General features: G+C 38.1%; 1 protein-coding gene across 1 annotated transcript; it reads left to right on the forward strand.

Annotated features, from left to right (window-relative positions):
- The first annotated feature begins 6,356 nt into the window (after positions 1-6,356).
- On the forward strand, positions 6,357-7,524 carry LOC121018308 (olfactory receptor 6-like). Its single transcript, XM_040457021.1, has one exon. The coding sequence runs from the start codon at positions 6,580-6,582 to the stop codon at positions 7,522-7,524; it is 945 nt and encodes a 314-aa protein (XP_040312955.1). The 5' UTR covers positions 6,357-6,579.
- The last annotated feature ends 5,986 nt before the right edge of the window (positions 7,525-13,510 follow it).

Raw genomic sequence — 13,510 nt, forward strand, 5'->3', positions numbered from 1 at the left:
TGACTTGGACTGCATTTTCAAAGTCATGTGATTCTCATGGCTCATACTGAATTTGATGGCACAAAACCTAAGATTTTTCAAGTGAACTATTAACTGTCAGATGAAGTATTCCTCATCCTCCATTGATTAATTAATTTTGCCCCCAACCTAGATAGAGAATTTTATTTTATTCCTGTTACATTTGATCCTGTTTGTTTCAAACCATCTTTATAGGCTGCCATTCTTTAAAAATATTGCATAGATACTGTGACTTTTTTTAAATTCCCTTTTGCAGGGCAGTGTCTGGGGGAGTCTCCAGTCTCCTTCTAGGAGTACTGGATCCAGACTGGATCTTTCAGGTAGGAGAGATACTCAGAGTGGCCAGAGGTAACTCACATCTATAGAACAAGAGAGGATCAACATAGAGGGTTCCATGCTAAAAAATACCTAACTTGTTCCCATCAACTTTGATAAACTCCACTTAGTCTGCCTTTCAAGTTTCTTCACAGTATGTTTTGTTTTCCTTTTTTTTTCTTTTGGTTTTTATTTTAACATCTTACCCATTACAATCTTGTGAAAATGAATGTTAGATTGTATTTTTTTTGCTTGAACTTTATAATCCAATTCTTTTATAATTTGCTAACATTTCACATTGAACAGAGTCAGAAAATATCTAAAAACCTTTTGGAAAAGAGCATTTGAGAAATAACAGTTCTTCTACAGTACTGGAAACCCTATTTTGCTTAAACAGCCCTTATAGTTAGGAAGTATAGGACTGAGAAACTATCAGATAGAGGGGACTTAAGAAACAGAATACTTAAGTGGAGTGTGATATTTTAGATTGGATCCTGTGACATTAAATGGATAAGGAAAAGCTGGTAAATTCTGAATAAAACCTGGAGTTTAGTTAACAACAATGTAGTAGTTTTAGTTTCTTACTTTTACAAGTGTACAGTGAAATGTTAAGGTGATGATATTAGGGGAAACAAAGTAGGGGAGGGAAATATGAGAACTCTTTTTACTATCTTTGAAACTTTTCTCTAAAATAATATTAAACCCAAAATTAAGTTATTTAAAAAATAAAATAAATTATTATTTTTTATACCAAATTATTTCATAATTCTGATTTCAGTGACTTCATAATAATAGTAAGCCGACCCTGTTTGCTTATGGTGATACGTACGGCAAATATTTGGCTTTTATGTGCTATGCTGAAAACCTCTTTTTCAAATTTTCCTGGATTTTTAATTCTCATGAAATTCATGCCTTGATGCTGTTTTATTTTGCTAATTCATAAGAGAGAGCTAAAGTATTTTTTGACAAATATTTTTTGCTTCACATTTAACAACTCTAACAAAACCGTGTCAGCTCTTTCACATAGCATCATGTCGTGCAGGCAAGCATGAGCGGACAGCTCCATGCACTGCAGAGAAGAGAAGGCTTATAGCATAGGTGTTGCCATTTTCCTCAGGGGATAATTACCCTCCCTGATTTTCATATTCCATAGTCTCATTTCATGACGACCCAGTGGTCCCAGCCTTCCCAGAATTAGTGCCAACTCACCATATGCCTTTAGACAAAGAATATGGGAGCGTGAGAAAAGAGCTAGGCCCATCCTTCTCCATCAGATTCTAATTAGTCACATATAGACCTTTAGATCCTTTGTAGGATCTAAAGTTTCTCTAGGATTTTTCATATTTTTAGGCCCCTGTATCATTCCCTTCATCTACCTTTGGTTACTCAAAGGGATACAAGTATATTTCCTGGGCCTTCATTCTAACAAAACTTTCAGCCCTTGATTCTTAATTTCAGGGCTACTGACACACAATTAATAGCAGAGACTGTGGGCTAACTTGGCTGTGAATAACCTGACAGACAGCAGGTGTCATTTCACACTGCTCTTAGCACACAGTGCGTGCTTCACAAACGTTCATCAAATGACTGAGTGCTTCCTAGAGACCAAGGTGGTGGCTGTGACCTCTCCTCACTGCAGAGACCTCATTATTCCACCATCTCGTTTCTCACTATATTCTTTCCTGTGCTGGTTTCTGTACAATGAAAGCCCTCTCCCCTCATTTCTTCTGATCAAATCATGGCTGTGGCTCACATTCCAACACAGGCAATATTTACATTTGTATAGTTATCACAAAGCTGTTTTAGAATTGCTTTCACATACATGTTATTTTTGAAACTAACATTAATGATATGATGTTAACAAATAAATTATTGTTATCCCATTTTATGAGTGAATAAACTAAGGAATAAAGACAATTTTAAAAGGTAAAAGTTCTTAAAACCAGTAGAATCCTAGATTAGGAATCAGATCTTCTCTGACTGCTGAGCCAAAGTTATTTCCCATCACACTACTTCCACACTATCTTTCTGTATGAGTCTGGAAAGACACCTCTTGATGAACCTTTTCTTAAATCCCTAAATTAGAAAGCATTAATCCCTGGGGCACCTGGGTGGTTCAGCTGGTTGAGTGTCAAACTTTGACTCAGATCATGATCTTGTGGTTCATGGGTTCGAGCCCCATGTCAAACTCACTGCTATCAGCCAGAGCCCACTTTGGATCCTCTGTCCCCTTCTCTCTTTGTTCCTCTCCTGCTCGTGTTCTCTCTCTCTCTCAAAAATAAATAAACATTATAAAAATATATTTTAAAAAAAGAAAGCATTACTCCCTCATTGGAGTTCCTAGGGTGCTTTCTGCCTCTCTTTTGGTACATGTCACATCCTATGCTCATTATAGTGTATATTATTATTTTACTTGGAATACTACAAGTTCCTGAAGGGCAGAAACCATGACTTATATATTTTTATTCCAAAGTATGTATAGCACAGCACCCTGCATATAATAAGAGCTCAATAAACGCAAGTTGCAATTTCTGTAACCAATGAGCAAATGAATGCATTGGTTACCTTATTAACCTACTTAAGTTTCTTATCCTGGCTTTTGAATAACTTAGTGTTGCACTACCTTGCATATAGTAGTAAGAGAAAAAAAGCCACATTCTACCCACAGGTATAAATAAACTTGGTCCAGGTATAAACAGGAACTAGTAGGTAATTAGAGATTTGGCTTTTCTATCAAGGTTCCCTGGACGTAGTCTTAGCAGCACATAGAGAGTTTCCTTAGAGCCAGAAGAGACTGTCAGTCAGCCTCCTGGGAAGAAGACATGGGCAAGAGGCAGGTGAGTGTTAAATATATTCACCTGCCTCGGCTCCAGTCTTGTCTTAGTGCTGCAATACCTATCATGCAGTTTAAGCAGAGACCAGATGTGGACCTCTAGGAAGTACAAAAATATGCAAACCAGTATATTTTTCCATAATTAGTGCATACATCTGCAGAACTTTCCACTCTTGAAGAGAAGGAAGGTGGAATATGGTAAGTGGTTGAAAATTCAAAGTGTTGTTGGTTGATCCAATCTTGATCCAAGAAAGCTCCAAGGAAGATGAGGAGGAACCTGGGAAGAGTGGCTGCAAGCACCATTATTGGAAAATGGGTATTGTGGAGAATGAATGGGAAAATGAAGATTCAATACCTCTTTACCCAAGGTTGGGGAAATGTGGGCAGCTGTGGGATCTTTCGGGTACTGGACCAGGCCCAAAAGATATATTTCTTATTCCAGAAGAAGTCTGCCAGTGTCTGTCTTGCATCTTGAAAAAAAGCACATAAAATACTGGAAAAAAGTTCTATAGTACAATGAAAGGACTTCTTTCCTTAGATACCATAGAGACCCCAGAACTTAGTGCTTTCAGTTCTAAAAAACAAGGAAAATAGTAAGAAAGAATTCTTCATTTCTCCATGATACAAAATAGAACCTGCTGAGAGGAATGTCCATGGCAGACAAAGTAGAGGAGATTATGACGTAACAGGGGCATACTTGAATATATGAGAGTAATATGCTAAGGAGAGGATAAGAGAGAAAGCATGAGTGATCTGTAACTCAGAGCTCTTCTAAGATGCTATAGTCCTGTTCGGGAAATTTGGCTTCCCTCATTCCCCCAGAGTGCAACAGAAAAAAAGATGAGCAAAAGAGAGAGAATGGAAATCTATATGTTTATATGAACACCTGTGAGTAGCATGTATGAGTCTAGTGTGACATAATATAATAACAGCTAACACTTAGAAAAACCATGGGCCAAGTCCTATGTTAAGTGCTTTCTGTGCATTATCACATTTATTTTCACAGCAAACCAGTACGGTAGGCATGATTAACATTATTCTACTTTACAGCAATGGATCTTTAAGTCCATAATTGTTGAATATTCTGCTCATGATGACACGCCTAGTAGCTTATTCTGACTCTGAAGTCAATGCTCTTAACTAGTATGCAAAGGTAAATGTGTGGGAAATTCTGTGACTGATGGCGGGGAATGTGGAATGTTATACATATCCTGAAGGAAAGTCTCTATATTCTTCCTGCTGAGACTAGAACATGGGAGATCTCACTATTTTCTGTTCCCAGAAATAGTTGCTTTTCTCGAGGAAAAGAATTATGTCAAAGGCATTAAAAAACTCGGCTAGAAACCACTTTCTAATGAACTACTTTGGGGTGATAGTGTTGGTTGGAGGCCTGGAGGTAAGGTACAATCCTTTTCCACCCAGCAAGCAGTACTGAGCTCTGCTCATGTGTGCTGCTATGAAAAGGAGGCAGTGGTGTCCACAATATGTATTTCAGTGCCTCGTTCTTTGCCCCTTGCCCTGAGCCATGGCCAGAAGATCTCTAGGCCAATGAGTCCCTGATCAGCCTCCCACTCTCTATGTGTCAAGAGAAGGGTATGGAGGACAAATTTGTTTGTCAGAAGGAGTAAACAATGTTCAAAAGGCAGGATCTGACCTCAGTCTTTATGGATGAGTGTGGTATTTAATAGAAAGACACATTCATTTATGTGTTTTCAAAAGATATTCTGTGACCACAGATTAAAATAGTTGGGCTACCTCACAATATTCTTCCTTCCAGCTTTGCAAGATCTGCCTGTCTTTACATTTTATTCACATGCCCTCTTGCCTCCCTTCTCCTTACTCCTCTAGGAGAACCTGAAGCAATGGCTGATATTTACAGACCCAATCTACCAAGTTACCTGAGACCAGGGATCATACCCCTGGTTTTCAGACTTAATGGGTATGTTTGCTGTGACAGTACCCTGGGTATATAAGCCGAGGGTATGTCCAAAAGATGTGTATCCTGATAGATAGATAGATGCCTTCTGCCAGCAACAAAGCCTGAATTCACATTCCTCTGCCCCTGATCTACTTCCTGTGGATCCCAAATCTCCAAGGGATTCATTAATTCACTTGTTAATCTATATTCATTTAATATTCATGTGTTTTCCAGTCACTGTCCTAGGCATTGGGCTCACAGTCATGAAGGCCAGAGTCTTTTTTCCCAAATTTTATTGAGATGTAATGGACATATACCATGTAAGTTTAGGGTGTAGAATGTGAGGATTTGATACTCATATATGTTGTAAAATGATTATCACAATAAGGTTAGGCAAAATCTTCATCGCATCACATAATTACCACATTTTTGTGGTATTTACTCTCAGTAACTTTCAACTATATGAAACACTTAAGATTTACTCTCAGTAACTTTTAAGTATATGAAACTGTATTGTTAACTATAATTACCTTGCTGTACATCAGATCCCAAGAACTTACTCATCTCATAAGTGGAAATTTACCCCCTTTTACCAACATCTCCCTGGATTTTGGAAAACTGCAGTGTAATGAAGAGAAAACTCAATGCGTGAGGGGGTTGTGCACTGGGGGCAAATGCTTTTGAGGCACTTGACTGAGTTTTGGTGAGATGTCTCCTAAATGGAATCTTAAATCTTGAATCAGCTGATAAAGATTAGGGGATGGGCACAATAGTAAGAGGGAAAAGTGTAAGCAAAGTATGAGACTGATTGTAATGTGTTTCGGGAGCAAAAACTACTTGAATATGTCTGGATCATGGAAACCATTTACAGGGTCACAAGAGATGAGGCTAGAGAAATATATAGGGATCAATATATGAAGTGCCTCTTATATATGACATTGAAAACATTTCCATTTTTATCTGAAAGCAACTGGAGAGTCATTAAAGAACTTTCCAAGAACTATTTTCTATTTCCACAAATAAATTCTGAAGAAAGTGTGCTGATCAAAGACCAATGGATCACCCAAATACTAAACTTTGAAACTTTTTCTGACATGATATTATACTTCACATTTCCTTTAGGCAGGAAAGAAATCTTTGTGAAATGAGTTCCTAATTAAACAGAGATCTGGAATGAACAAAGGAGAGACCATCTATATTCATTGACAAAGGACCTGGGAATGACATGAATAGTGACATTCAAATATTTAATCAGGTGAGAGGGATGGGAGTGCATTTTGATTCTGGGAGACTTTCATAAAAAACAACAAAAAGCCTTAATGGAAATGTGTGCTTGCACATTTAAAAGTGACTTTGTTTTAAAAGAAGTTATTTTATGAGTCATTTGGAGGAAAGTCTGATTTACTAACATGTTGGTCTCTTGTCTGATAGCATAAGCATCTCCATTATTTGTAGTATTGTTACAAGACTCCAATACTCCTCAGTGCTTTTAGTCATGCTGGGGAAAAACATCACTCTGGTCAGTGAATTCATCTTGGTGGGCTTCCCCACTGCCCCATGGCTACAAGTCCTGCTCTTCTTCCTCTTCCTTGTGGTCTACTTGCTGGTGATAATAGAGAATCTTATCATCATGCTCACTGTTTGGATCACTGGCTCCCTCCATAAGCCCATGTACTATTTCCTGAGTAGCTTGTCCTTTCTGGAGGTCTGGTATGTCTCTGTCACAGTCCCCAAGATGCTGGATGGATTCCTTTTGCAGAAACGGCGCATCTCCTTCACAGGTTGCATGACCCAGCTCTACTTCTTTATCTCGCTCGCCTGCACAGAGTGTGTGCTTCTGGCAACCATGGCCTATGACCGCTATGTGGCCATTTGCCACCCTCTCCAATACCCAGTCATTATGACCACAGGTTGTTGTGTACAGCTGGTGGCGTTCTCCTATGTAAGTGGTTTCATGGTCTCTGTCATCAAAGTTTATTTCATTTCACATGTTGCCTTTTGCGGTTCTAATGTCATGAACCACTTTTTCTGTGATATCTCACCAATCCTTAAGCTGGCTTGCAAAGACATGTCCACAGCTGAGCTAGTGGACTTTGCTTTGGCTATTGTCATTCTTGTCTTCCCACTCATCACCACTGTCCTTTCCTATGTATACATTGTCTCCACCATTCTGCGGATACCCTCCACCCAGGGAAGGAAGAAAGCCTTCTCCACCTGTGCATCCCACCTCACTGTGGTCATAATTTATTATACAGCCATGATTTTTATGTATGTTCGGCCCAGAGCTATTGCATCATTTAATTCCAACAAACTAATCTCAGCTGTGTACGCAGTCCTCACACCCATGCTAAATCCCTTCATCTACTGCCTTAGAAACCAGGAAGTAAAAAATGCTGTCAAAAAGACCATGGGGGTTGGGCAGTGCCTCCTGCTTAGCTAAGCCCTGCTGCCTTGAGGAGGAGACAGTGTTTCAGCAAGGATATCATTCCTATGACACTTTTCATGATTCTGCTTATCAGTGTTATCCTATAGATCTACATTCTGAAAGAAATCACAGCATGGGATGAGAGGAAAAAATTAAAACTAGGAACAGGACACATTATATATTGCTTTAATCTTGAATTCATTTTAATACATACTGTATATATATTTTATAATTACTTTGAAATGACAGAGTAATAACTATTTGACATATAAGTTGGTGTTATTATCACTTTACATATAATAAACCATTTTATTCCTAAAAGAGCTCTATGAGTTAAGTATGATTACTTGCCTGATCTTATGGATCAGGACACTGAAACACACACGGAGAGGTTAAATAAGTTGTTCAACATTGCATACTTTTTTTTTAAGTCTATTTATTTTGAGAGAGAGAGAGAGAGAGAGAGAGAGAGAGAGAGGGAAAATGAGCAGGGGACAGGCTGAGAGAGAGAGAGAGAGAGAGAGAGAGAGAGAGAATCCCAAGCAGGTTCTGCACTGTCAACACAGAGCCCGATGCAGGGCTTGATCTCTCAAGATATGAGATCATGATCTGAACTGAGATTAAGAGTCACTCAACTGACACATGCCCCCAATCTTGCATATTTAATAAATATAGAAACCATTATTTGATAATGGAGTATAGTTCCACAATCCACTATATTAGATTCTCTCTATATCTAAGAGTCTGTGATAGTAGCTCTAGGGGCACATTAGTTAACACACACTGATGCCTGGAAGGAACAAGCAATACAATTCTAATAAGTAAGATATAGGTAGATGTGATGATAAGTGATAATAGTATGGTAGTGGTGGTGGTGGTATTGGTGGTGATCATGCTATTTGTTATTGCACATTAATAATATTTTTATCATTTCATAATTTTTTTCCAATTTTAGCCTCCTTCTAGGACTATAACAGCTCATTTCTCATTATAGGGATGGGATCAATAGTTTTATGACAGATGAAATGATTTGTATTACTACAACTTTTGCAGTTGATATGTTTCTCTTGAGAAACTGTCTTCTGGCTCTTGAATTCTTGTGGCCTTCCACACTGTAATATGACTATTATCAGCAAACAAATGGAATATCATTACATCAATGTATGTTAGAGCTGAAAGCCTCAATACATCAATATAAAATATGACCTACACATAAATAAGCTTAAAAGTGAATACAAACTTTTCTAAGACACATGAGATTGTTAGATACCATTGAGGGATCTGTTGATTAGAAAAAGAAATGTACCAGGGAGACTTCAACAGAATTGAGACTGAAATTGAGAAAAAACTGAAACTAAAATATGAAAAAAAATCAGAAAGGGCTACCTTACCTCTCTGTATCTTAACCTATTTTAAGTAGGGATCAAAATTGGTCTTCTGATTGTTGAATGTTAGTTTTTCTTATATGTATATTGCTCTTATAATGTTACTTTACTACTTAAGAATTCTCAATATGAATTAAATAGGACCTACTCTTTCTACTTATTATTGTTATTTTAGAATCACTCTAGCACTCATGAACCTCAATAATATCTGATCTTTTCCCCACCTACACCAACTCAATTTTGTTTTTTACTGATCCTCAAGATGAAACATCCATTTTTATCACATTAGTCACCTTAAAGTACTCAATACTTACAATATAATAAGTCTTATATTGCTTAACTTCATTCATTCATTATTTTTTGTGCCCTATTGTTTGGAATGTGACGACCTATGAGGATATACTGGTCAACAACAACAACAACAAAAATAGACCTAGATTCTTCCTTCAAACAGCTCACAGACAAGTGGGTAAGATAAAGGCATGATTATCTTCAGTGTTATAAGTGTGGTGATGCAAGTACAGAGAAAATTTTTCAACAGAAGTAACATTTAGGCTAACACTTGAAGGAATTAGACAAATGGAAAATGGTGGGCAGTAGTGAAGGTCAAGTGTTGCAGAGATAGGAAAGGCCAAGGGACAAGAGAAGTAACAGCACACTCAAAGACCTGAAAGATGATTAGCACCAAGTGACATGAGGAAGAAAAAGGCCACATGAGGAAACAGATTCATGTTTACCTACCCAAATCTTACCAATTGTTGGATTTTCTTACTATCCAGATATGGGCATATAATAAGTTCTATACAGGCATTTTCAGTTTCTGCAAGTACTAGATCTTCAGCGCGAATCACTTCCATCAGGTCAATGGTAGTCACTGATAGAGTGAAGCAGGGGCAAGTCCTCAACTGCAGCACCTGTTCATTCTTACTGATAAATGTCAGTTTGCATTTGATTCCTCACTAGATTGTGCATTCCTCTAGGGCAGAAACCAACCTTTTTCATCCTTGAGTCTACAATGCCAGCCACAGTCCCTGACACTGTAGGCAACTGTGCTGGTTATTCTCTATCCTCTCTCCCAAGTCATCTAGTCTTTGCACCCCTTTAACCCTCTGTGTACCCCCCAACTCTCAGGGGGTGGGAGGAATTGATTCCATGAACTGTATAATTCTGGCTCTGTTGGCCTCCGATTTCCAATTTGGTTGGGCCAATATGAGAGACCAGTAGGAAACTGAAGGATGCCAGGCAAGAGATGATTCCCTGGGTGGGTGACTGGTAATAACACAGGTCCTGCAACAAGGGCACCTCTTCCAAGGCTGCAGCCACCACTGGGTTTCTGCACTGCTAATCCTTACGTGACTCAACATTCTTTGTTGGTTGTCATCACCTTGCCCAACCTCAGTGAATAGTCATGGCATTTAATTCTACTCAAAAATTTCAGCAGATATCTCTTTCTGTTTCTTGCTGGAATTCTGACTGATATGGCACTTGATAAATATTAATCAAGTTGAAATAAATCTCATTAGGAATGCTTGGAATAAACATACCAGTCTAAAAACTCATTATGTGTTTAGATTTTAAATCAATAGTATCGCATAAGCAAACATTGTTTTCTACTTAAGTATGATATATGACAGAACTTGAATTAAACCATTGGGGTGCCTGGGTGGCTCAGTAGGTTAGGCATCGGACTCCTGGCTTCGGCTCAGGTCATGATCTCATGGTTCATGGGTTCAAGCCCCACATCAAGCTCTACACTGTCAGTGTGAAGCCTGCTTGGAATTCTCTCGCTCCCTCATGCACTGCCCCTGTTTTGTGGAACAAAACCATTTGTTCCACACTTAATTTTTCACATATTTCTCCATAAATACCTTCTACTTTTCTTCCATTCACATGATACCACTGCCAAACTGAACTGATTGAGACATCTGAGCTAACACATTCAGCAAATTTAAACTCAGATGTTGAGTATATTGTTCCCAGTTCTTCTGCCATTTATTGTAAGACTGTATATGCCATTAGGAAGCACTTAGTTCCTGTCGAAAGTAGCTTAAGTTGGTTTACTTACTGCACAGAACTAATCCCTTACTCTTTCCTTCTTAGGTTGCACTTCTTTTCTTCTCAGACTAAGTTAAACCATATTTTAGGGTCTGTAAAATAATTTCCCCAATATGTTTTTCTAGGTGCTTCTAACTCATTCACTCAGGTTTACTAATAAATAACATAATCAGGCTTTTAAAACAGTTATCACTGGCAATTGGGTACCTGGGAAAATAATTGAGAGGCAAATATTTAGCTTAAGCCTCTGCCATTTCCAGTTGTTGGCTTCTAGTTTTAGTTAAGTTATTAGATTTTGGATTTCTTTGAGTTTCTGTTTCCTCATCTGTGAAATATGGGTCATAATATCTACCTTTAAAAGTTGGCATGAAGATTATATAAAAATGAATATATGCGATGAAGGATAAAAATCATATGACAATCTCAAAAGATGCAGAAAAAGCATTTGACAAAATTCAACATCCATTTATGATAAAAAACTCTCAACAAAGTAGGTTTAGTGAGAACATAATTCAACATATTAAAAGCCATATATGAAAAACCCACAGCTAACATCATACCCAATGGTGAAAAACTGAGAGCTTTTCCTCTAAAATCAGAAACAAGACCAGGATATCCACTGTCACCACTTTTATTGAACATAATACTGCAAGTCATAGCCACAGCAATCAGCCAAGAAAGAAGTAAGAGGCATCTATATGGGTAAATAAGAAGTTAATCCACCACTATTTGCAGATCACATATTATGCATAGAAAATCCTAAAGACTCCACAAAAACCTACTATAATAATAAATAAATTCAATAAAGTTTCAGGACACAAAATTAAAATCCAGATATTAGTATAATTTTTGTACATGAATAATAAAGTAGCAGAAAAAGAAATTAAGAAAACAATTCCATTTACAATTGCACCAGAAAGAATAAATATCTAGCAATAAACTTAACCACGGAGGTGAAAGACCTGTACTCTGAAAACTATAAAACACTGAGCAAAGAAATTGAAGATGATACAAGCAAATTGAAAGATATTCCATGCTCATGAATTGGAAGAATTAATATTGTTAAAATGTCCATACTACCCAAAGCAATCTACAGATTCAGTGAAATCCTTAACAAAATACCAACAGCATGTTCCATAAAACTAGAGCAAATAATTCTAACATTTGTATGGAACCACAAAGACCCCAAATGGCCAAAGCAATCTTGAGAAAGAAAAACAAAGCTGGAGTTACCACCATACCAGATTTCAAAACAGACTACAAAGCTGTAGTAATAAAAACAGTATGGTACTGGCACAAAAATAGACACATTGATCAACAGAACAGAGGGCCCAGAAATAAACACACACTTACATAGTCAATTAATCTATGACAAAGGAGGCAGGAATATATAACTGGGAAAAGACAGTCTCTTCAACAAATGGTATTGGTAAAACTGGACATCTACATGCAAAAGAATGAAACTGAACCACTTTCTTACAACATACACAGAAATAAACTCAAAATGGATTAAATACCTAAATGTGAGGATTGAAACCATAACACTCATAAAAGAAAACATTAGGCGGTAATCTCTTTGGCATTGGCCATAGAAACATTTTTCTGTATATGTCTCTTCAGACAAGGGAAACAAGCAAAATTAAACTATTGGGGCTATACCAAAATAAAAAGTGTTTGCACAATGAAGGAAACCATCAATAAAACAAAAAGACAACGTGCTGAATGGGAAAAGATATTTGCAAATTATATATCCAATAAGAGGCTAATGTCCAAAATATATAAAGAACTTATACAACTCAACACCAAAGCAAAACCCCAAATAATTTGATTAAAAAATGGCAGAAGACCAGAATAGACATTTTTCCAAAGAAGACATACAGATGGCCACAGACACCTGAAAAGATCCTCAACATCACTAATTTATTTGATAATAAATGCATATCAAAACCATGATGATATTCCACTTTATACCTGTCTGAATGGCTAAAATGAAAAAGGCAAGAAATAACAAGTATAGGTGAGGATGTGGTGAAAAAGGAAACTTCAGGCATCCTTGGTGGGAAAGTAAATTGGTATAGCCACTGTGGAAAACAGTACAGAGGTTTCTCAAAAAATTAAAAACAAAGAATTACCAGGGGAAGTGTCAAGATGGTCGAGTAGTAGGAAGACCCTGGGCTTGTCTTGCCCCTCAAACACAAGTAGATCAACATCAAATCATTTTGAACTCCTAGGAAATCCATTTGAGAATTAGAGAACAGGAAGATGGCGGCGTAGGAGGACGCTGGGCTCACCGCGCATCCTGCTGATCACTTAGATTCCACCTACACCTGCCTAAATAACCCAGAAAACCACCAGAGGATTAGCAGAACGGAGTCGCCGGAGCCAAGCGCAGACGAGAGGCCCACGGAAGAGGGTAGGAAGGGCGGCGAGGCGGTGCGCGCTCCACGGACTGGCGGGAGGGAGCCGGGGCGGAGGGGCGGCTCGCCGGCCAAGCAGAGCCCCCAAGTCTGGCTTGCAAAAAGCGGAGGGGCCTGACGGACTGTGTTCCGACAGCAAGCGCG

Source organism: Herpailurus yagouaroundi, unplaced genomic scaffold (genome assembly GCF_014898765.1).
Source record: "Herpailurus yagouaroundi ecotype Mexico unplaced genomic scaffold, PumYag 218, whole genome shotgun sequence".
NCBI classification, from domain to species: domain Eukaryota; kingdom Metazoa; phylum Chordata; class Mammalia; order Carnivora; family Felidae; genus Herpailurus; species Herpailurus yagouaroundi.

Bases quoted from the DNA above. Each gene is read 5' to 3' on its own strand.
- LOC121018308 (XM_040457021.1), top strand. From the start codon at position 6,580: ATGCTGGGGAAAAACATCACTCTGGTCAGTGAATTCATCTTGGTGGGC.